Here is a 25,406-nt window from a genome sequence, read left to right on the forward strand (position 1 = left end):
TTCACTTTTTTCTCCGAAGAGTCTAGCTGGCTATTAATTAGACTTTGATGCAATTGCAGCTGAATGGGAGATATTATGTCATCAATGTTCAAGTTTAGCAACAATAATGGAAATAATTGAGAAATCTCACGAGTTAAAGAATTTATTACCTTGGGCAAATCAGTTATGTCGCCTAGCTTTAACAGCTCCAATATCTACAGCATCAAATGAACGTACGTTTAGTAAATTAAAGTTGGTTAAAAATAGTTTGCGCTCTACTATGACTACTGAAAGATTAAGTTCACTAATGATGTTAAGTTGTGAAAAAGATATTACTGACAAAATTGTTATTGATTGTGTTGTTAAGCAATGGTCTTCCGCTAAGCAAAGAAGAACAAATGTTTAAAAAAATAAAACTCTAACTTTTTATATTATTATATGAATATTATAATGTAATTTTAATTTTCTTTTGAAAAGTCTTTTAAATATTATTAGGTACCCTAATAATATTTAGATAACTGGTAACCTAAATTTAGCCTGGTAAGTTAACTTTTTTTTGAAAACTAAATTTTTTGCACTTAACCCAAAACGGTTAGTCGACGAGTGTACATTTTGCTGCGAAATTCAAATTTTAAAATACTTAGTCGACTAGAAAGATTCGCTAGTGAGATTTTATCCGCCTATTGTCTTGATGTATCGTTCCAAAAAAATGTGCTTATGAATAATGGATACAGAGAAAAAACAAATTCTCAAAATGTCACGTGACGGATTTTTGAGTCGGTATTTTTAACATATTTCACCCCCCTCCCCCTCGTATTTTTCCTAGAATCGCCCCTGAATACTTACACAATTTTGTAGATATAATTTTAAGTTAAATTATTTAAGACGCGTATTAAAGGGAGTTAATTTATTTCAGTGGGGGTTAGAAATACTTAAGCCCCCAGTTAATCCATTTCGCTATATTTTAAAATAATTTAACCGGGGTTAATTTATTTCGAGATAGATTAACCGGGAAGTTAAAATGTTTTAACCGGGAGTTTTTGGGGAGTTAATCTATTTCGCGTCACCGGAACGATTTCTGGACTTTAAAAAACGTACTTGAATTCAACCTGGTCTAAACTGAGTCGAAATCAAGTCGCACAACGTCGCGACTTTATATCAATCTAAAATCGACGTCAATTATGCGTCGAGTGCCGGCTGAGAACCTCTGAATCGTTTATAAAAATATCAACTCTTGACATTTTTATGAAGATTTTATTAATTCTTCTGATTAAAGTTGTTTTTTATTTGTTAATTTAAAATTTACTTGTTATTTGATAAATAAGTCGTAAAGTTAAAATTGACAATGAATATAATATTTTAGAGGTTTTAGAAAACTAAATTGCACCTTAAAATGTAGGTCTAGTGTTTTTGATAATAACTAGAACAGCAATAGGGTTTAAATCTTAAATTTAGACTGTTACTGTAGTCCTTGAACTGATAATTTCCAAATATAGTCTTTATAATTTAATTCTTTGTTTTAAATCTGAATTTTATGTTTTAAGTGAAAATGTGTGTTTTAATTTTTAGAAAAAATACAGAACATCATCAGTTGTCCGAGTATACTTGACATTGAATGGGCTTACTGTTTTAAATTAATTCTTTAATGCCTTGGCTACTTCCTTGTATAATATAAACTTTATTCTAATTGGTTTAAAAATATAAGAGAACAAAGTTCAATTACCAGCATATTAAGGAACGCATTTATTTTAAAGTACAAATACCTGTAGTCAGTTTTTTTATCAGCAAAAATTCAACATTACTTTGCAAAATTCTAGGGGAGGGGGGAATGTCCCTTTGGCCCCCCGTCGCTGTAGCCCATTAACAATCCATGAAAAAATCTTTATTTGGCAAATGTAGATTTTTTCAGCAATAATCTGTTTGTTAATTCGAATTTTTTGTTTTGCATGTTCTCGCGTACATACTTTGTATTACCAAAGTTGATTTCCGAAAACTGTGTATATAATGATAATGGCAATAAGACCGTAGACTCAATACTTTACAATTTTAAAATTAATTTAGCGGGTCATCTGTTTTAAGCGGAGGTGTCCTTATCTGCAATTAATCATGAAAATTAAAAGAAATTACGAAGAATTTGAAGGAAAAAATAAATTTTATTGCAATGGGTTTATAATTATGTCAAGCAGTAACTGTGCGTTTCTTATAACGTTTAGTTCTATCATATTCACCTCGACTCTTTTCTTTTATCACGAGTAAGTCTTTATTTATAAGTAACTTAAGTTATGAGTCTTTGTTAATGTCATCTAAAAAGATTTTTACGTATCTAGTAGGCATATCTTTTAGACGTATGTCTTGGTATACATTGTGTTAGCCAGCATATAAATTTTATGCCCTTTTTTTTTTTTTTTGGGAAAATAATTTCAGCTTCATTAGTGTTGCTCTCCAGTCCATATAAAAAATTTACCTTTGATTTTTTGATTTGATTTCTTTTAAAGATTACAAACAGTAGCAATATAAAATACAGTAATTTGCTTACATCCTGTAATGAACTCTGATTCATCAGAGTTAATTGATTTTTTTATTATAGCATTATTTCTTGAAAGGTGTAAGTGTTTTTGTTAGTGCTTTTTTTTGGATTTTGCTGCAAGAAGGTGTGCAACAAGTCCTTACTTTGATCAATTTTAGCTGGGATTTAGGGCAATTTTAGCTGGGATTTAGATCTTTAGGGCTGGGATTCAAATCCCAGCCTTAAAGAGCTATTAGAATAAAGCATTCTGACAGTTCTTTATTTTTGCTTTGAGGTTAAAATTGTTTCTTGTCCTGGATAAGAATCAACACCTCTCACTTTACTAGAAAAAACTCTCCTATTGGATGACTGATTAATAGACATTTCTTTTCTTAAAACAGAACTGCAAGCATCTATCGTTTCCTAACTATTTGAGTAGGATTTCTTTTTTCCTCGCATCAGTTTTTACCAATTCCTGACTATAAAAATAGAATTTCCTTCCTCCTTGCTTGAACTTTTTGCACATCCATTTTAGAAAACATTATTAAGTTTTATTTTTAAAAATAAAATTTTAAAATTCATTTTTACAATAAATTTTGAACATTTCAAGTTAAGGCATAGTTTTTTAAATAAAAAGTTAAAAGTTTGATAAAAATGTTTCAAGAATTTTGTTACTTATAATTACCTGATTGTTATATACTTATATAATTAAACAGATAAATAAACAATTTAGTCATAAGTTGAAAATTGCTCTTGCTAGTAATAATTTTTTTGATCTAAAGTGGCATATTCAGTTCATCTTGTAAAAATTTGCAAATTTCAACGATAATAATTTAAGATGCCTTAACTTTAGTTGAATGATACTTATTTACTTCCAAGGAAAATTTAACCAAACAAATTATATAAATTTTTTAATACAAAGCTATTGGACACCAGCTTCAGCAAAGTTTTTTATAAACTATAAATAAAACTAAAAACTGCCATAAAAAACACCTATCTTTAAAATCAAATTAATTATGGCTGATAGTTAGTTCTAAACCCAAAAAATGTTTTCAATAACTTCCTGATTTTTATAGTTATACAATTTTATTTTATACAATGGAATAAAGAAAATTAGTTTAGGCTCTGCTGAAATCAATCTTATTCGTGCCCTTTTCTTACAAAATACTTATATTTTATTCAAAACCGCCATAAAATATGAAATAATTCTATATGAAATAATCATGTTTAGGTTTTTTCAAGAACATTTCTTTTTAAAAAAATTTTCAATTTTCAAAATGTTGTGAGCAGCTGCTTTTACTCTTTTCCATTCCATCATCACAGCTATTTAAGTAATGCTCATCAAAATCATCCATCTTGCATCAATTCAACATAATTTTTGGAAATAATAATTGAATCTGTCATTTGGAAAAGGACACAAGTCCATTTATTAAAACTTCTCAAAATCAACAAAAGCATGATTTTTATTAAAATAATGTCTATGCCGCTAAAGAAATTAAACATAGGAGTAGATAAATAAAGAACATATATAACTTATATAAGTTTTATTTTTTATAAAAAAACATGAATCATACAGAAAAGTTTAATTCCAAAACCAACTTAATATTGTTCCATACCTCAACTATTTTGAGAGCGCATCATGAGCGAACACACAAGATCAGTTTTCAATGTTGTTTTTTAGTTGCTACTATGAAGTTTCAATGTTGTTTGTTTACCCAAAAAGTTGTGAAACAATATTTTTAGTTCCATGCAATGCAAATTACAGTGCCACATATTTTGGAACAGTTTTAATCCTAAATTTTTTTTTTTTTTTTTGAGCAGCCTACTTATTGACTTTTTTAATTTTTCATATATTGACTAGCTGTATTTAATTGATCTATATATATAGTACAATGAAATATTAGGTAGTAAAACACTGCATCATAAAAAATTTCATCAAAAAGTATATTAAAAACCTAACTTCAAGAAGCTGAAGTTAGGTTTTTCATCATATAAAATATTTAATATACTTTACTGATAAAACTAGCATTAATTGAATTGTTTATCTGCTGATTCAGAAAAATTGAATTTCAGATTTCTGTGCAGGTCATTTATGCAAGTTTGTTGCGTTGTTTGACCAGCAGTTTTTGTTATTTAATTAAAAACAAATTTTACTTTTGATTTTTTAACTCTTTTTTTTTTTTAGCTAGCTTTTATAAATTTATATAACAATTAATATATAAAATTAAGATATCTAATTTTATTTTAGTGCTCGCTATTTTTGTGAGAAGTCGTTTATTGCTATCCCAATTGTTGGAGGCTGGTTGTTTATGTTTGTTATAGTAATGCTATTATGGACATCTTTTAGTGATCCAGGTATTATTCCACGTGCTGAGAGCACAGATGAGGCAATGTACATAGAAAAAACATTCGGTACTTAAAGACCTGTTTAACAAGTCCTATTTTTTAGTGTATAATACTTATAATTATTATAACTATAATTTTTTGTATTATATCTTATTTTAAAGAGATCTTAAATTTCATTTAAATTTACTTTTCAGCATATTACATGTTATTGGTCAGCATATTTTATGTTATTGACTATTTAACTTCTGAATTTGTTGAATGACATTACCCTCTATAAGTTGTTTGTTAATATGGATTGCTAACTAATGATTTTTTATTATCTATAAAATATAATTGTTAAGAGGATAACTTTTGTAACAACTTTTCGTTTAAAAATGTTTTTTTTTTTTCATAGTTAATGAGCTTTTTCAAAAATTTGTAACTAAACAATATAAAACATGGCTGGAATAAATTTAATTTTAAACACCTTTGATTCATACATTGACTAAATTTAAACACAAAACATCACAAACCCCATAATAATATTGATCCTCTATATGATGACATTGTGTGAATCCACTATACCATTGTGATTTCATTTGTAATCATTATCAATTTGATTTTATTCTCATTCCCCAAATGAGGCTAGTCACAATTGCTTTTCAGAAAAATATTAATGATACTATAAAATTGCTGTACAACCAATAGGAGATAGTTTGTTCATTACAATATTGCATAGGAGAATCAATTTATAGAAGATAATTGGTTTATTATAATAATACAGAGAGTGAACTTATTACAATAAGAGATATTGGCTTATTATAATAAGAGATAATGGGAAGACTGGGGTGACTGTACAACTTATTATAGTGCACTATACAGGCTATAGATGCACTATAAAGGCTATACATGCATTATAGTCAAGTCTATAGACAAGCTTATCTTTAGCGCTGCTAGCACTAAAGCCCTTGATATTTGCATTTTTCAATCTCTCGCTTAGTAGTTTCTTTAAGACTCGTTTTTCAGTAAACTTTTATCACTTACCTTCACTCACTGATTTATTTTCACTCATTTATTGCCCTATTTCTCCTTGTTTTCTTTTGGGTGAATAACCATAGTATAATCTCTAAATTTTTTTAACTTGTACTTCTTTTTTAGACCTTTCATCACACTACTTACTACTTCCTTAAAGCTGACTGGGATTCTTTTTGTGTTATTTTTTTGTCTCAGTCTTTAAGCTGATACATTTTCTGCTGATAATAATTCCTTTTTTGATAATAGATTCCATTTCTTCAAATTCCTCATGTAGAATTAGTCTCCAAAGAAATAGTTTTGCAATTATTAATGATTGTCTAAAGAGAGCATTACAAATATATTTGTTCAGAGTAAATTGCTTGTGTAGCAATCATTACAGGTATAAAAGCCAATAAGTTTGAAATATTTTTTGCTTTTCACAATTGTTGCATAACTATGAACTTTTTTATTTTATTTATACAATTGGTTCTGTTATTATTATTGTTATTATTTTTATTTACATACGTAGAATATGAGTTTAACTAAAAAAGCATTATTGTATTTAAGCTTTTTTTTGCTCAAAAAATCAATGAGTGAATAAGTCTAATACTGTTGTTTTACTGCTACTCTTTTTTGCATTTTGTAAGTTAAATAGAATTTTTAGGTTTTGCATACTTTTGTCAGACTCTTTTTAAAAGCTTGTTTAATGCTTTAGAACAACAAATTTTATACAGTGATGCTAAAAATTTAATAAAGAGTATTAAGGGGCAAATTAAGTGATAGCGAATTATGTTATCTTGAAATTAAATTTTCTGAATATCTGTTCATTAAATTCTTGGTTTTATTGTTCTTGTTAAAAGCTGCAAACACTGTTTTAATAAAAGGATCATTGGGAAAATTTATGAAAAAACAAAACAACAAATTTTTTACTGCAAAATGAATAACAGCAAAAAACTTACATATTTTAATTTATTGTTTGTTTAAGCACAATTTAATTTAACTATTTTAAATAAAAAAATATTAAAAAGTTAAAATAGTAATTACTAAAGTTACTAAAAATATGTAATACTAATTATAAAATCAACCAATTAAAAGTTATACTAAAGCTGTTTGCGAATTGTACGAAACATTAAAATCTGATTTTAGTTAGGAGAAAACTTTGAAGATTTATTTTTTTTTAAAATTAAATGTTTTAAAATAATAAATTAATTAATAATTAATTAAAGACATAAATTAATTGATAATAAGGATAAATAAATATATGTTAATTTAAATGTTATTAGAGTTTTTTAGTTTTATTTCAAAATAATTATAAGTTGTTGAAATTAGTTTTTGTATGTTTTTAAACACCTTGTCGCGTTGGTTTGGGGAGGTTCTAACTGATTTTTTTCATATTAGGTCAATAGCAAATAAATTACTTGTTCTTTTATTTTTTATTGTCTAAATAAAAATATTTATATAGTTGTTTTTTGTTTATTTAAGTATTTTTATTCATCAATTAAAAAAAGAATACATAAACAAATAAAAAAAATAATAATATAAATGATTTTAATTAAACAGTAAAAAAAAGTTAAAAGATTTTTTCTAAATTCTCCTTATATAAAAAAATTCAGTTAGAACCTTGTCAAACTAACATGACAACCTGCCTTTGATTTTAAATAAAAATCTGCACTAGAGAGATGTAAGCATTTAATTGAAGGTTATATTTGATTTGTAAGAAAATTTTAAATAAGATATTAAATATGATTAAAGAAAATACTAAATAAGATTTAAATAGTGATTCGCTAATTTTTTAAATTAAAAATTAAAAAAAAAAACTCTATTATACTGTTGTGATTTGCGGTTGTTTCTTTTTTTTAATATTACATTGTACTATATTCTTTGTTTTTCTAATTTTATCTTATGGTTTGTCAAATGAATCAAGATGTTGAAGTTTAAATCATAAATATTAATAATAATAACAATAATAATATAGTTTTATGATAAGCAACCCTCTGATTTTGGAAAAATGAGGTCGGCAATAATTTGGCAGTTAGGTCAACATTGTCGAATGCCAACCCTAATTCCGAGGGCTGAATAAGATAGTAAAAATTTCATAATCAATGCACAAATGATTTTTTGTATAACAACTATTGAATATTGTGGTAGAAACAGTGTTTACAGTTTTTAAGAACTAAAAATTCAAAAACCAGAAGCATTTAAAGATATGGCTTAATTCCCCCCTTGGGCTGTTATTAAGAATAAAAAACTTACATTAAGAATAAGAAGATAAAAGTTGATAAAAATTGTAAAATGGTCATAACTTTTTTAGACGTCCTAGAATAATTTTGCAAATTTGTGAAAAATGCCTCCATATATATACCTAAACTCTGATACAAAAAATTACTTTTGATATTTATTTTAAACGCTAAAGATATTTAAAAGCCTATGTGCACTAAGCCACTACTAAAATATGCTTTTTTTCTCAAGTCATATTGGTTCACTTTAGGGTTTGTTGTGCATACTAATCTAAGACTATCATGAAAATTTCAGACAGATTGGAAATAGGGCAATTTTGGGAAATGGTTTTAGAGTTTTCAAGTATTTTTTGAATGAGTTATTTATTTTTATGGTATTCTCAATATTTATATACTTTAATACAAACTTTGATACAAATATTCTTTCCATTAGAATATTTGAATATGATGGAATGAATATTTACCACACAATCTTAAACACTGGCGTAGAAACAGGGGGCGGTTGGTCAATAGCCCCTTATCCCCTCCCCCTCCTCCAACTTTTTCAAAACCTGTTTTTTCCATTCAAATTTTGATTCTGGCTGCCTTAGGTTCTGTTTGTTTTTTGAAATTACCAGGTTTAACATGTTTCTCTGCGCAAGGGTAATTTTAAAGTTAAGGGTTGAGTTAGCTTGCCATTTGAAAAAAATAATAATTCTTGACAGTAGTCAATTCAAGGACCTCTTCAGACTTAGGTATGTGAACTAAATTTAAATTGAAAAAAAAACATTTTCTCAAGAAAAAGGTATAAAGTAATCAGTTTTATATGAATTACATTTATTTTCTGCTCTGCTTTGATTTTTAGTAAGGATAAAGTTGTGTCTCTTAACTTGACCATAAACTATCTTTGATGCCTCTGATACTAGCTTCACAGACTTTTCCACTGATTCAAAGTTGTTGCATAATTAATTTTGCTTTGATTTTTGGTTTGATTTTTTTTTTTTTGTTTACTTCTCTTGATTGCCTTATGTGCAATCAAGAAAAGTAATACTTGATTAATAGCTTGAGCCCTTATATTTTTTTGCATTATCTTGCAAGCATATAAAAAGTTTTCTTAAAGACAGCAATAAGAGTTTCCTTGAAGATTTCTAAAAATAATTTGTTGTATATTGTCTGTCTAATTTTTAACAAGCTATATTGTCTTAAGAAGGGTATAAGATTACTACATCCAACAACATCTGTGGAGTAGTTCAAGATTGTCTGTACACTTTTTCTCAAGATCATTTGTATTTTATTTTTACTCTAATAACATTTGTCCAATATCATCTAAAAATTTTACGAATCCTAACAACATATTTAGAAAGATGTAACTACGTCTGGTAATTTTTAAGTCCAATAACATCTGGAAGAATTTTCTCCAGATGTAGTTACATCTGAAAAAAATTCTATGTGTAACTACATCTGGTTAAAATAATGCATTATTATTTAATTTTTTTCCAGATGTAGTTACATCTGAAAAAATTTCTTTATGTAATAACATCTGGTTAAAATAATGCATTATTAGTTTGTGTTTTTTTCCAGATGTAATTACATCTGAAAAAAATCTTATATGTAATTGCATCTAGTTAAAATAATGCATTATAAGTTAATTTATCTCAAAAATAACTTCATCTTAAAATCTACAGATGTAGTTGCACAGATGTTATTACACTTTGATAATTTAAAAGATGTAACTTCATCTGTAATATTCATTTAATTTTGCACAGTTGTTATTAGACACCAATGAAATTTCAAATTTTGTTGGACAGCTGTTATTATACCTCATTATATTTACAGATGTTGTTGGACATATGTTATTAGACATGGCAAAAACTGATTTTGTTACCCTGACCCTTATGAAGAAGTCTAGGAGCATCTTTATAAAGACCTTTTATGAGCAAACCACATAGGACAATGTACTTGGACTATATACTTTGTAATTGTGCACAACTCATCTGTATGACTCTTCACTCTTGCATAAACCATCATTATTTTTAAAGCTAGAGTTAATCATCTGGTATGGTGAACAGGTCCTGGTTTTTTCATTGAATATTTTGATATAAAGCCTTTAGATATTCCAATACAGTATTCTTAAAGTTTACATTGAACTGTACTAAGATCAGATAAAGTATTAGAGTTTACATAGAAGTCAATCTCTGAATCAATTAGAACAAAATCAACTATTGGTATATCATGCAAATCACTTGCAGAAGCTTTTTTACCAATAGGGCCCTAATATTTCTTTGGATCATTACTTTTACTTCAGCAATGACATGGCTGACTTCATTTTGGCGAAGTAAACATCCTATTAAATGGATTTGTTGGTTTAAAAGTCTTTTTTAATGTCACAACTAAGCGATTATCTGCACCAGTATTAGCAGAAGTATTATCAGGAAGAATGGCTTCTAAACTACTAATGCTGTTATATTTTTTGAGTATTTTTAGTGACTTGGTTGTCATTGTAATTCCTTTTTCATTTTTTATTTTTTTCGTTTCTTTTCTTTTTTTCATTCCTTTTTCATTTTTTATTTTAAGTTAAATATTTCTTAGAAAAAGGTCCACTTTCTGCAGTAAAAGTTAAGTGATGTTTATCCTTTACTATTCTATTAATAATAGATTCTGCATAATGATCAAATCCTAATATATCTGCTAATGTATTTTTGTCTTTTTTCTATCTACTCCAATGACTTTCAAATGAAAAACTTATAAACTGTGTTTTTCACTAATCTTGGTTGAAACACGCTTTTTAGTGTTTAGTATCTTTTTTTCAGTTATAATTTGTGATCTGTCATTCTGAGTTATAATTTGATTATCTATCAAGGTAAAAAAAAAGTACCGACTCCAACTCCAATTGTTAAAACTTTCAGAGTACTTTAACTCCATCTCTAAATCTTTTGAAAAACTCTTTGAATTCTTTAAAAACTATTACGCGATAATTAAAAAAGTTTTTTTTTGCCAAATATATGAAAAATTCTTTGAAGGTTAAATATTTTTTACATGCACGTGCAATACTGAGAAGTTTTACGATTGGAGTCATAGTTGTGATTTTGTTAAGCGACTCCACGACTCTAACTCCACAACCTTGGGTAACATATATAATAAAATATATTGCTGTAATTTGAGAGAAAATAAAAAACTGTACAGCTGTAAAATTTGTTGGCAGTTTAGTAACAAATTTGTTTAAACAAACTTATTGTTTAATATTGCGGCCTTTTGATGTCTTTCCCTTTAATGTCTAGTTATAATATTATGTATTCTTTTTCTTTTTGGTCACCCAGATCCGCATTTTGCATTCATTTTAAATATTTAAATTCAGTCTGAAAAAAATTTTTTATAAACTTATTATATAAGATAATATCATGTGAAAATACCATAAAATACAGAAGCAAAATTTGTGGCTTATATAAACACTTTATCCGTATTAGAATTTATTTAATATTTGATATTATAAAACATTACAAAAAGTAACTCCTTCCCGACAGAAAAATGGAAACACAAATCAAAATGGCAAACTTGTTGTTATTATACCAATTTATGCCACGAAAATAACATTTTAAGCAATGTTCTGTTCTATTTTGCAATACTTAAATGAAACCATAAAGATGTAATTTGTTTTGTTTTTTCCAAAAAAATAACAAAGTTTTGAAATTTTTTTAATTGAAAAGAATTTTATTAAATATCGCTAAATTCCATCAGGCTGTTGTGATTAGCTGTTGTTTTCTTTTTTATAATAAATTGTACTGTATGCTTTATTTTTCTAGTTTTATATGATGATTTGTCAAAATAATTTAAGATACAGAAGTTTAAATCATAAATATTTGTAATAATAATAATAAAAATAATACTACTAATAATATGGCTTTATGACGTGATTATTTATCATAATTTTAAGATCAAAGATATTTTTAATGAATAACAACTATTGAGTTATGTGATAAAAACAGTGTTTGCAATTTTTAAAAAACTAAAATTGTGATTAGTGTTCACTTAATTCACCCTCTTGAGTTAAAATTAATTTAAATAAGTTTAAATAGCAGAGTTTTTGATAAAGTTGTTGTGAGTGTATAATAAAATGATATTTTATATAAATTAAACTTTTTATTGATTAACGACAATATTTTGTAGACAAATTCATATTAAAATTCAAATATTTCTTACTACAAATTTATAAGTTTCTTTTTTTGACTTTGTTATAGCTCCAGTTATTGTACCTTCAGAACCTGGACCTCCAGTTTATGTACCTCCTCAAAGGCAACTAGATGTAACAATTGAGGGGAAAAAGTTTCTATTTAAGTACTGCTTCATTTGTAAAATATTTCGCCCACCAAGAACAACACATTGTAGCATTTGTGATAATTGTGTTGGTGAGTTAAAAATACTAATTTTTAATTTTATTTTTAGATAATTTTCTTTTATTTAAATTTTTTTAAATCTCATTTAAATTGTTGTATGATTTTTCTTTAGAAATAGTTTGACTAATAATTTCACTCACAATTATGTTTCATGTTTCACATTTCAGTGTCAACCAGTTGTAACATCTTTTTTTGATTGAAGATTGATTTTCATCAAGCTGTAGTTGGCAACATTTTTTTTTTTATCACACAAGTTTTTACTCATAAAGTTGCTTGAAAACAATCCTGCTTACATAGGGAAAAGTTAAAAAGATATAGAGACCATAAGACTCTTGAAAATTATTATTGTTCAGGCAGAACAAAGATAACCACTGAACATCAAGGCAAAATTTTGTTTAGACAATCAAAACAAGATCCTTGCAATAGTAATATTGACTTAAATGACGCTTTGAACAGGGTTAACAAAAACCTGGGTTTTTTTAAAAAAAATAAGTCTTGGCCCAGTGAGTTTTTGTGGGTAAATTTGGGTTTTTTGGGTTTTTATTTTTATTTCATATGTGTTAAATTTTTGTTTTGTTTTTTTGTTTAATGGTTTTCAAAGTTAGTATAATTTTTTACTTTAACTTTATTAAAAATATATTTTATATATTATTATTTAATAATTTATAAGAATTTTCAAATTATTTTTCACGTTAAACCTATATGTATTGATTTATTTTAGATTTAAAAGTAATATTTTTTATAACTAAAAATTACAATGATAATTAAGAATAAGAAGGCTGGAAAATTGGTGGAAGTTTCAATTGAACTTCAAGTTTAGACTTGAAATTCAAATAAACAAACTTGTTTCTCCGCCCAGCTGCCTTATTCATAAAGCTTCGTGTTTCCGAGTTAAAGAGTTGAGAGAGGGTTGTAACCACAACTAAAAGTAGCCTCCTCAACTGTAATGGCCTTCATGGCTATAAGGAGGTGAGTTGAAATTTTAAAAAATATAAATAATAGTTATAATGTCAAAGTTGGTTATAATAGTTCATAAAATTATCTTTAAAAAAACTCCAATAAAACCCAGATTGCCTGGGTTTTATTTGGTTTTTTTAGAGGGGTTTTATTAGGCGGGTTTTTTAATGCCAACCCTGGTTTTGAACAGGAATTGTAGTGTTAAGTGCAGCATAGATACTACAAAATGTTGCCTGTCTTATCATAATTTGTTTGGTCATCATCCTGCCAAGAAACCATTAATATTATTAAAGAATTGCTTAGCCCAAATGATCCGAAGCACCCTTCAAATTCTATCATTATTTTTTAATTAGATTTTGAATTTAGAAAGAAATTTAAGTTTTGACTTTCTGCCCTTCACAAAGTACATATTTAAATCCAATGGAACATATTTGAGAACATCATGATCATTAATTAAAGGGTAAAAAGCCAATTAGTAAAAATGATTTATTCAAAATGATTTCATATAGTTGGAAAAGTATAACCATAGATTTTTTTATTAACTTAGTTGTTGTAAAGCAGTTGTGCTGTGATGAAAACATAAATTAATTATAAATAATATCTATTTTTTGAATTAGTTCATTTGTTTATAAAACTTTAAAAAATTTCTTACTTTGATTACAAGTTATCATTTTTTTGAGTTAATTATACTATGTAGTCACATTAAAGGAACAATATATTAAATTTCATTTATTTCCAAAAGCCAAAAGTTTTGACGAGAAACTAATAACGTAGTTGCCATAGTAATACCAATCAAATTCAACTAACTTTTAATAATTTAATTAATATTTGTTAATTCCCTTTTAAGACCATTACATTGTATATTTGCTGGAAAATCTTGCACACATTTTTGATAGTTACTAAGAAAATTTGAATCTTATGGTAAAAGCATGAAAAAATGCAATAAAGATCTAATGGCCTTAACTGTATATTCATTAAAAAATGAATTATGTATGTTTAATGCTAGAAAATGAATGCTTATATCTTTGTAAGTTGGTTGCCCTTCTTCCCCCTTTGATTGGTGCTACCCAAACCCCCTCCCCCACCATTGTGAGCAGGGGGGGGGTCAAGACCACATAAACACCACTAATTACCTATAATAAAATAGAATTTAAAGAAATAATGGTTTCATTTTGAAATTAATTTATATATTTAGGTAATAAGTACCTAAATATCTAATTAATTTAGAGACCTTTATTTGAACCATAATGAAGGTCTCTAAAAAGTTACTATTTGTGCCCATATCTACTATAAAGACCAGATCAAGGAGAGGACAACAAACCATATCTTTCTTTTTATTAAGAAATGACTTATAACTAGTTGCACCCTTTACATAGGCCAGCTGGCAGATTAGAGGGGCACTGGTTTCTATTAACACACACGTTGATGATTGAAAAATAGGGTGATTTAAAAATGCTGGCATTTTTGGTGTGGATTTGACAATTTTATAATGTTTGCATTTTCAGATAGTTAGGTCTAATGGTCTTATATGCTGATAATCTTAGATCAAAACAAAGTGTTAGAAAAATTTACAAGCATCTTAAAATGGCTGAAAATTGGACTTTTTAGGCGAGTAGACATTTTGCTTTTAGATATATTTAAGTTCTAAACTGCAACAAGGTGCCTATATTTTGCCCATACATTGCAGACAGTAGTAGCTAATCAGAAGAGCTATCTGTAAAGACTTGTGGATGAACAGAATAATGCTACAGTTAGTTTCATTTTGGCATATTTTAACATCTTTATGATTTTTTCCAAAGTTGAGGAGGTCATAATTTTTCTCTAATTTAAGGCAAGTTAATAAAAACCACTTTTTTAAAGAGAGAACTATCCAGAAAATAGTTCTAGAAAAAATGAGACACTTGTTGAAAGTGAGAAAAAAGTTATACAGCTCTAAATAGTCTTTTTGACCATTTGTAAATCGAGGGGGGCCACTGTGTCATATTTGTAAGGTCTGAAATTTCAAATTTAACCTATCTACATAATACACATAACAATATGTAAAAATCAGGAAAATCAGAGATGGTGCCCCACAAAGTTTTCTTTAAATTGGTTGAAATATAATGATTTGACCCATATATAATAGTTATATATATACATATATATGTATATATATGTAGTTGTTAATACTATGCATTATTGTATTATATATTTGATGTTACTAAATTTCTAATTTGCAAGTAATTCTTATTTGAATGAGTAATTTTAATTTATTTAAAAGTAAATCTAATTTGAACTTTGCTTTTTGCTACTTATTAACTTGTTACCATTTTGTATATTATAATGTATTATAAATATTTCAAATTTAATTATTAGCTATTTTAGCTGTAAAAAATTTTTTTTTAGAATGCTTTGATCATCATTGTAAAATGGTAAGTATAGTTCTCATTGTTTTACAATGGCCTACGGCTTTAGATTTTTTTAATAATCTTTTTATAATTTTGCATTTAAAAACACAAAGTGTGAAACACATCCTTAAAAAAATATATTTATACTATAATTTGAAAAGATATACATTTGGTGACATTTTTTGGATAACAGTTTTTTTTTTTGAAATTTAAAAAAATGAGGAATAATGAAAAAAGACTATTGCTTCCCCCAACCCAAGATCTTAGTCAATGTAGCAGCTCTCACTTGCATGTTCTCCCTATTCAGTCAGTTGATGTATGTACTAAAGCTCCCTGGCAGTTACCTAATATAGATTGATGTCAGGCTGCTGATCAAACTATGCATTTATATATATATATATATATATATATATATATATATATATATATATATATATATATAATTGCATACTATTACATACTTAAATTATTACATAATGAAGTATGGGGCTGTCAATTGCATCAGTGCATATATTAATTGACTAAATAGAAAGAATATGCAAGGAATGCCGCTACATCAACTAGATTTAGTTTGGGACAGCAATCTATTTTTTCATTCTTTGTCTTTTTTTCATTTTCGAGAAAACTGTGTGCATGTCTCTCTCTCTCTCTCTCTCTCTCTCTCTCTCTCTCTCTCTCTCTCTCTCTCTCTCTCTATATATATATATATATATATATATATATATATATATGTATGTATGTATGTATGTATGTATGTATGTATGTATGTATACACACACATATACAAGAGTTGAATTAAGCGATCACGGTTTGCATTATCTACAAAAATATCTGGTTTTCAAAATTTTAGATTATGCAAAAACTTATGACTACAAAATTAACACTCTAGTAACTAACTGCATTATAAAAGTAATAACACTATAATAGTGTTAATTTTTTTTTAACACACTTATAACTTTTATAATTTATTCTTTGTTTAAACAACATAAGTAATTCAAAAATTTAATTGAAGTAGAAAAGCACCTAGTAAAAATAGAGCAGATATTCAAATAACATTAAAAACATAAGGAACTTAAACTAATACATACTTGAACAAAAATGTAAAATTCTAAATGATAAACTTTTTATTGTTTATCATTTCAAAAAATGTTACTAATGATCCATAAAAACATGTGTAATTTTTAAAATCAACCAATAAAATTTTTTAGTTTATTAATTGATTTTAAAATTTCGGTTGATTTTAAAACTAAAGCACATTTTAAAGGGCCATTAGTAACAGAAGTGCTAACCATTTCTTATAAAGCATATGTTTGTTTAAGTTCCTGTTGTTTTTTTAGTATCATTTGACTATTCACTATATTTTTTTAGATGCTTTTCTACTTCAATTAAAATTTGTGATTACTTATGTTGTTTGAACAAAGAGCAAATTATAAAAGTTATAAGTGCATTATAAAAGTAATAACACTGTTATAGTGTTATTACCTTTATAAAGCACTTAGTGTAGCCATTCCAGAAGATTTTTTTTTTTTTGTTAATATAATTATGCATGATTAACATAGGCATATAGAGCTTAAAAAGACTTAAAAAAATGGGGTCTTTCAACTTTAGAAGTTAATTGGATCCAAAGTTATTGCATTTTGCTGGAAAAACTGATGATTTTTTTGACAAAACACTTTTTTATGGAAAATTTGGTGTGAAATGAAAATTCGGCGTGAAATGAAAACCGAAATAAGATAAAAAACCATCAAAAATCAAAACAAATGATACGCAAAGGAATAAACACATTATATACATAATTTCTAAACAAAATTCCTAAGTACCATTTCTTTAAGAAAACATAAACAAATACTTGTTTTAATTTGAGGAACAGCTATATTTGCCATTTTTACATGGACTCTTTCAAAAAACACTGTTTTTTCTATATAAATTAACCTTAAAGTTTTTAAATGCTGAGAACCAAAAAGTTATGTATGAATGTTAAAGAGTCCACATTTCATTAGATTCCTGGTCCCTTTTTTAATATATGGAAAGTTAGTAAGTGACCGGGGCCCCAGCTAAAAATGAAACTTTTTGCAAATCCGCCCCCGGCAGAATTATTAGATTTAGCAGGGGTTGATGATGATGATGATGATGATGATGATGGCAATTATGATAATCATGATGATGGTCATAATGATGGTCATAATGATGATGATGATCATGTCAGGCCTTGTTAAGAAGCGTTACACTATTTGAATTTTATGTATGTATTTACTGTTTCACGTATGCGTTTTGCAATTCATGTTACGCAAAAAAATTTTAATCAGTTTATTTAAATGTCTTTTAGATCAGTTTATGCGGAAAACATTAGGCTGTAATTAATTGTTATAAAAAACATTTGTGAAATATTTTTTTTATTAGATAAAAAAACAGATAGATAAATTAACTTTTTTCTATTTTTTTTTTTTTTTTAATATTTTTAATTTATTTTATTAAATTTGTTATTAAATATAGATTTATTTTATTAAATTAAAATAAAGTTCTTTTAAAAATTTTAAAATGCTTTACTTATTATGTTTTATTTATTTACTTTACAGTACTTTAGTTTACTATCATTACTTTAGTTTTACAATTTTTTTTACTACTAAAATTTTCAAACTATGTTAAAGTAAAAAAAAATTTAATAAATTTAATTCAAGTTACTTTAAAATGTTCGTATTACATATAACTTTATTATATATTTCAGTTTTGAAATTGCTTTTTAACAAAAAATTTTTCTTTATCAATAATTTTTTGAATTGATCATAGACTAAACGTCGATTAAAAATGATTAACTAGTTTATGAGTAGTATGTGAAGATTTTGTTAGCAGAGTTGTTAAAAAAATAATTGATAGTTTTCATTTATTTTTTGGCTGTTAAAGTGAATAACTTTATAAATTTTAATGCCTTTTTCTTTTTCTCAACGCTAAGTTCTGGCTCTATGATTTAAAAAATACTGGTCTAATTAGTGCGCTTTTGTAGTTAATAAATGACGTCAATACTCAATAATCTCAATACGTCAATAAAAAATACTCAATATGTCAATAATCAACTTATTTCTCCGCGCAGCGGCCTTGTTCTCAAGGTTCGTGTTTCGGAGTTATAGAGTTGGGAGAGGGTTATAATCACAAGTAGCCTCCTCATCTGTAGTGACCTTCTTGGCTTTGGGGAGGTGAATTAAAAAATAAAAAATAAATAAATAATAATCAAAAAAGTTCTTTCAAAGTCGAGTTATAAATCTTATGCTTGGGTTTTCCCTTTTCGTTAAATTTTTTTTAGAAGAATTTTGTTATTTTTTTAATAAAACGAACCAAACTTTTACAACCGAATAGAAATAACACCATCAATAAGTAAACGCTTTAAAAGCCTAATATATATTTATTTTATTTTTAAAACAAAACTTATACTAGTTCTATAAATATAAGATATGTAAAATTCAAAAATATACTGATATTTGTTAAAAACAAGTTCTGCAAATAACATCTTAAAACTAAAAATACCACAATTTATTTTTTGGTTTATAAAGAAATAGTAAAAATACATTACAAGTTTAATGGTAAATGAAAACGAAAAATTTTAATGGAAATAAAAATAAACAAAGCAGAAAAGCGATTATCTTCGTTTAATTACAATTTTTATTTTGTCAAGAGCCAGTTGAACTAAAATGTTTTATGTAGCGCGAAAATTTTTTCTATAAAGAGGAAAACCTAATCTAATCGTATAGTTGTGTTACTCGTTAAAAAAACTGTGGTACATTTAAATCACTTTAAGAAATTGAACCATAAACAAGTGTTCCCTCATTAAAAAAAAGTAACCATAAAACAAATGTTTTGAAGAGAGAAAAAAAGTTTTAATAAGTATAAGATTTTAAAATAAGAAAATGTCTTTTTTTTTTTTTAAACAAAATTTAAATTTTATCTATGATTATTTTTATAACAATACTGTTGGCACATTGGTGGTACAGTATTTCAAGTGCCTCATGAACTTTCCTATCAAATTTTTTAGTATCAACTTTTAGAGTTCTGCAACTGTCCCAGTTAATTTGTTGTGCACAATGTCTCGTGTGTGACTAATGCAGATCATTCTGTTTTATTTCCTATTGTACTATTTTTGTATTGTTGCATGCATATTTTTATTTGCATTTTTGTTTCACCATGTGTGTCTGTGTGTGTGTACATATATATATATATATATATATATATATATATATATATATATATATATATATATATATATATATATATATATATATATATATATATACATGTATATAAACACACACAAATGTTTATATACAGTGCTGTTACAAAGATTCCCATACAGAGTTATTTTTATTTTGCTGCAATAATGTAACACTGGGTGGCGCCATGTAAAGAATGAATTGTTATTATTTTTATGCAATTGGTGCTAATTTTAAATTGGTTATGATGTAAACTATCAATATTTATGTAAAATTTGTGATACACCTCTCGGAGTCAACAAAGATGAATAACAGGAGTTCAGTAAATTTTGCATTGGAAATTTAATATGCGTTTTAAATGTAGGTATGTAATATAATAAAAAAGCTTAAAAAACTTGTGAAAAACTTGAATATTGTGAAACATTTTTCATTTTTTAGTTTGAAAAATTGAAAATTATTGAAATTGTACGTTTGAGTGGAAAATTTAAAGATTATTCGCTATATCTTACAAGATATGAAATAGAAACTAGTGAATTTTAAGTGTTTATTTATTGTCATGTTTTTTTAGTACTAAACATGTAATTCTAAACTAAAAACTAAACTAAAAATTTCATTGCTTAATTTTATAGTTCTGACTCTTTTTTACTTTATTTTTGCAAATTATGGCCTGGAGCAGAAAGTTAACAATTGTAAAGTGTACTATGTTGGTGGTAAGGTCCAAGGAGGAGGGTCAGTTATACCGGAAAATAACACAAATTATGCGAATAAACCTAATAATGACCTGAAACATTATTAAAAAAACACTAGGTGACAAATACAGTTGAAGATTTAATAGGAGTTAAAAAAATAATTTGTTAACTGTATAAAATCAGTTTCTAGTTCTAGATGCTATTAAGGTTGTGTATGTATATATATATAATATTTTTTTGCCGACCTCAAACTCTTTGAGGTCAGCAAAAAAGTTTGGCACAAACCATAAAATGAAGAATTGAGGTTGGCAATTTTCTGCCAACCTGAAACACTTTTAGGTCAGCATTGCCAAATGCCGACCCTAATTCTGAGGGGGCTGAATACCCTAGTATTAAATAAAGTGTTTTTTAATAATTTTAATCAAAACTGGTGTGTTTTAAAATTATAAAAATTGAGTCTATTTCCCAATAATAGTAACATGATTTAAAGTTTGTTCTCATACATTGAGTATTTAAGTTCACAAGTTGTAGGCCTAAATTATTGTTGCAATATCGTCAATAGTGCCTTATAATATTTATTTTATAAATGAAACAAAATATTAACTTGTAACTTTTTTTTTTTAATTTCAAATCAATTTAAATCATACTATAACAAATACATTTTTAAATATTTAAATTTTTTTTTTAGGTTGGGAATTGCATTGGCAAAAGAAATTATCGTTATTTTTATTTGTTTGCAGTATCTCTATTTTTTTTGTGCATATATGTATTTGTTGGTGCTGTTACACATTTAGTATTGCGTAAGTTATTATATTATAATTATATATTATACATTAATATTACTATATCAGGGCTTGTGATGAAGAAAATCGTCAAGCGTGTTATATCGCGCTCGTAAAATTAGAATATGTTTTCATCGAGCGTGATTATGTGCGCTAATAAATAACGTATATAATAGATAACGTCGGCGAGCGCAATCATGAAAATTGCTGAAGGCGATGCTCATAAAAAGCTTTTTAATTTTTTTTCATCTTTTTTTATTTGTTACATAATTCTTTCGTCAAAAAGTGTTTGAATTAGTATCACACTCATAAAACTACTTCAACGAAGTAGATTTTTATACTTCCAAGCTTCTTGTATATTGTCAGATTTTATTTTTAACTATTATGTTATAAAAAAAAGATCAAACAAAAATGCAACTTCTTATTGATTTAGTATTGAAGTATAATTTAGTGACTTAGTTTTGCTTCGTTGTTTTGATATAAGTATTTAAAAAAGTTACGCTGTAAACTTAATTAACGGTTAATGGTTTTTATATTTCTTGATATTTTCTATTCAAATTAATTATTTAATTTTTTTCTAAAATTTCTTTTTTAAATGACGTTTTTTATCTTAAAAAAATAACACAAGAATAATTTGAAATAATAATAAATAAGAATAATAAATTTCCATTTAATAAATATTGACATCATTACTTTGTTTCCTTTTCGAATGTCCTTGATTGGGAACATTCTAAACAACAGAATTGTTTTAAATTTGAGCTAAAATAAATAATAGTTAATAAAAAACCTATACTATGAACAAAAACTAATTTTAAAAATTACTCTATTATTAATATTTATTTTTATTATAAACGATGTATGGAATATTACAAACAATAAATCAAATAAATCTTACTTGATATTTTAACAAGATTAAAAATACTCTGCAGTTTCAACTTTCTTATAATGGTTTTCTAATTTTCTATTCTTATTTTATTTGCGCATTTTTGTATTCACATTGTGTTTTCACGTGCACATTCCATTATTGAAATTAGTGACTATTAACGACTTCAAACTGCTCATTCATTACGTTAGTACAAAAGAGAACGTTGTGCTTTTTATATTTTATATCAATGTTTTGATAACAGAATATCTTTAATAAAAAATCTTTTTTAAATATTTTATGAAAATAAAAAAATAATCCCAAGCTATTGGACAAGCGTTATTTTATACGCTCGTTATAAGCTGAACGAGCGTTGTTTATCGCGCCTAGAGCGTTTGAAAATACTGTCTACGGGTGAGTTTTACGAGCAGAGCGCGATCGCGCTCGCTTCGTCACAAGCCCTGCTATATAATTAATATTATATTACTATATTTTATATTGTTATATTATTATATTACTATAATATTATATTGCTATATTATAATATGTTATTACTGTTACTATTTTAAATATTGATATATTATAATATGTTATTATAATATTATTTTATATATTGATAAGTTGATTTTTTTCGTTAGTTTAATCAAAAAAAATTTTTGTTTGTTTTTGCTGACCTTTTCAAAGTAAAAAATTAAATCTGGTAATTTGATATTTTAAGAATTTTTTGTCTTGTTGCAACCTGACTATTTTAAAAACATTTTAAGAATTTTGTTCATATGCCTATCACTCGATCTCACCCACTATCTTTGATTGCTTATAAGTCAGACCATCAACAAAAAGACATTAAGAGCAGTGAACCAATCTTCATCAAAATTAAAACATAAATAACTCAACCAAGTAAATATGTTGTCATGCATTATAAGTTATAGTTTTATTTTGTTGTCTATAGTTTATTATGTTAGCATAATAAAGTTTATTTTGTTTGAAATGGTAGAATATGTTTAAAATTGTTTCCTGCCCAACCTACCTAAAGTAACTCAATCTCGCCGACAAAATAAGTATATTCTTGCCCAATGCATAAGACCTTGCCTGTGGGCAAGAGTAGATTAAGTATATTAAATAAACTAGTATTGCAGAGATTTACCTAAAATTTAATTGGAATCATCCACGAACTGTTTTTACTTAGTAACTTCCACTTCCTAGACCTTACCCCTTTATGTTACCCACACCTAGGATTAGGGTTTGGCTACAAATGTTAACATATGGTTTTTAATATATGTTAATAATTTTAGCTTTTGTAAATTTTGAACATTTTGTTAAATCAATATTGAGATTTTGTACTATATTATTTACCTAGGTCCTGTCTAGAAACTTGGTTAAAAGGTAGGAGATGTAAATCATCACTACGATTATGCAGGGAGTCTGTTGGAAAAACTGGTTCTACAACAGAGGTTGCAAAAAGTTATAAGACAACTTCATGGTAGTGCAACTCTTTCATGATAGTGCAATTCTTTTATGGTAGTGTAACTCCTTTAATTCATAATAGTAGTGCACATGACATTTTTCAAATGAAAGATCAACCAACACATAATATTTCTTTAACTTGTGTTAATAATACTAATTATTCAATTGATCAGTCGCCGCTAAGAAACAGGGCAAAATCATGAACTGGAGTGAAGAAAATATGATGAGTCCAATAAACTTAGATCAGATCTTAGATCAGAGTCATCATTTTCAGTGTGTAAGGCAGCAATATTGTACAATGTACCAAGTACATTTTTGAGAGACATGCTCTCTGAGAAAATTGCTATTTGAGCAAAGCCAGGAAAAAAATCTACTCTAACATTTGCTCTGGATAAAAATATTATCAATTATGCTAGCAACAGGGCAAAGTTAGGGGTAGGTTTTAGAAAGTCACAGTTATTAAATTATGTTGAAAAAACTTGGCAGAAACATAAACTGAACTTCAAGATGGGACTACTAAGCAACCAGTGGTGGTCTTTGATTAGGTGCAGGCATATGTAGCACAGCCTCAGTACGGTATCAGTGCATGGATAAAATAAAAGCATTGAAGTATTTTAGTACCATGAATGATGTCACAGTGAAAATTAATCTGCATGGTAAACTAGAATCCATATGAAATATGGATGAAACTGGTCTACAACTTGATGTAAAACCTAGAAAAGTAGTTGTATTAAAAGACACAAAATTCTCTATAGTCAAACAAGTGAAATATCGAGAGTCAATTGCCTGTGTGAATGCACAGGGCAAGTTCATTTCACCTCTTTGGTGATAGCAAAGAGAAAGACATTCAGTCTGCACCACCAGAAACAAATTAGAGCTGGTCCAAAAGTGGTTGGATTAAACAGGGCCTAGCAATGTTATGGTAACTAGTAAAGTACTAGTAACACATCTTTTTTAGAAACAGAACTTGTTACAGATAATCAGTCTGCACCTATGGCCAAGGATCCAGTTGCAAAAAAAGATGATAATTTTGATTTAAATAATTATACTAATTTTACTGAGCTAAAAGAAAATGAGATTGTAGATAGACTTAAAACACCGAAATTAAATTCTGTTGCAATTTCAAGTTTTCTGTTTGCAAAATCCTCCTATCCTAGAAAGTAAATCATTTCATGAAGTTATCATTAATTTCATAACTACAATTCATGTTTTAGTAAAATAAGAAAAAGTCTTAAACTTATTTAAATATTTTACATCTATTGTATGTATGTTTTTATTAAAATGGTGTGCAGGTAATGGAGATAATGATGTCTTGTGCAGGTGATGAAGATAATGGTGTCTTGTTCAGGTGATGGAGATAATGATGTCTGAGCATATCCTGAGGCTATTGCATGAAAAAAGGTATCAAGAAAAGCAGGTCAACATAAATTCTTTGTTTTAACTTCTCAAGAAGCATATTCAGCAAAACTGAAAAGAAGCATATTCAGCAAGAAGCTTATTCAGCAAAACTGAAAAATTCAGCAAAACTGAAATATAAAATATAAGAATATGAATGCGACTAAGAATATGAATGCAACTAAGATTGGGAATAAGAATGTGACTAAGAATAAACGATAAGATTGCGACTTAGCATTC

The 25,406-nt window shown here is 26.8% G+C and overlaps 1 protein-coding gene across 3 annotated transcripts in view; it reads left to right on the plus strand.

Moving 5' to 3' along the window:
- The first annotated feature begins 2,027 nt into the window (after positions 1-2,027).
- LOC105844149 (palmitoyltransferase ZDHHC14) overlaps positions 2,028-25,406 on the plus strand; it is a 70,653-nt gene continuing 47,274 nt past the window's right edge. For 2 of the 3 annotated variants that reach the window (XR_010639820.1, XM_065802299.1), the window contains exons 1-5: positions 2,028-2,231; positions 4,734-4,897; positions 12,276-12,443; positions 15,774-15,799; positions 21,352-21,463. Coding sequence is in view for 2 of the 3 variants with exons in the window: in XM_065802299.1 (XP_065658371.1) it covers positions 2,086-2,231; positions 4,734-4,897; positions 12,276-12,443; positions 15,774-15,799; positions 21,352-21,463 (616 nt within the window). In the remaining variant the exon portion in view is untranslated. The remainder of the gene's footprint in view (positions 2,232-4,733; positions 4,898-12,275; positions 12,444-15,773; positions 15,800-21,351; positions 21,464-25,406) is intronic. The other variant, XM_065802300.1, reaches the window with a different exon arrangement.

The sequence above is a fragment of the Hydra vulgaris genome, chromosome 08 (assembly GCF_038396675.1).
Source record: "Hydra vulgaris chromosome 08, alternate assembly HydraT2T_AEP".
NCBI classification, from domain to species: domain Eukaryota; kingdom Metazoa; phylum Cnidaria; class Hydrozoa; order Anthoathecata; family Hydridae; genus Hydra; species Hydra vulgaris.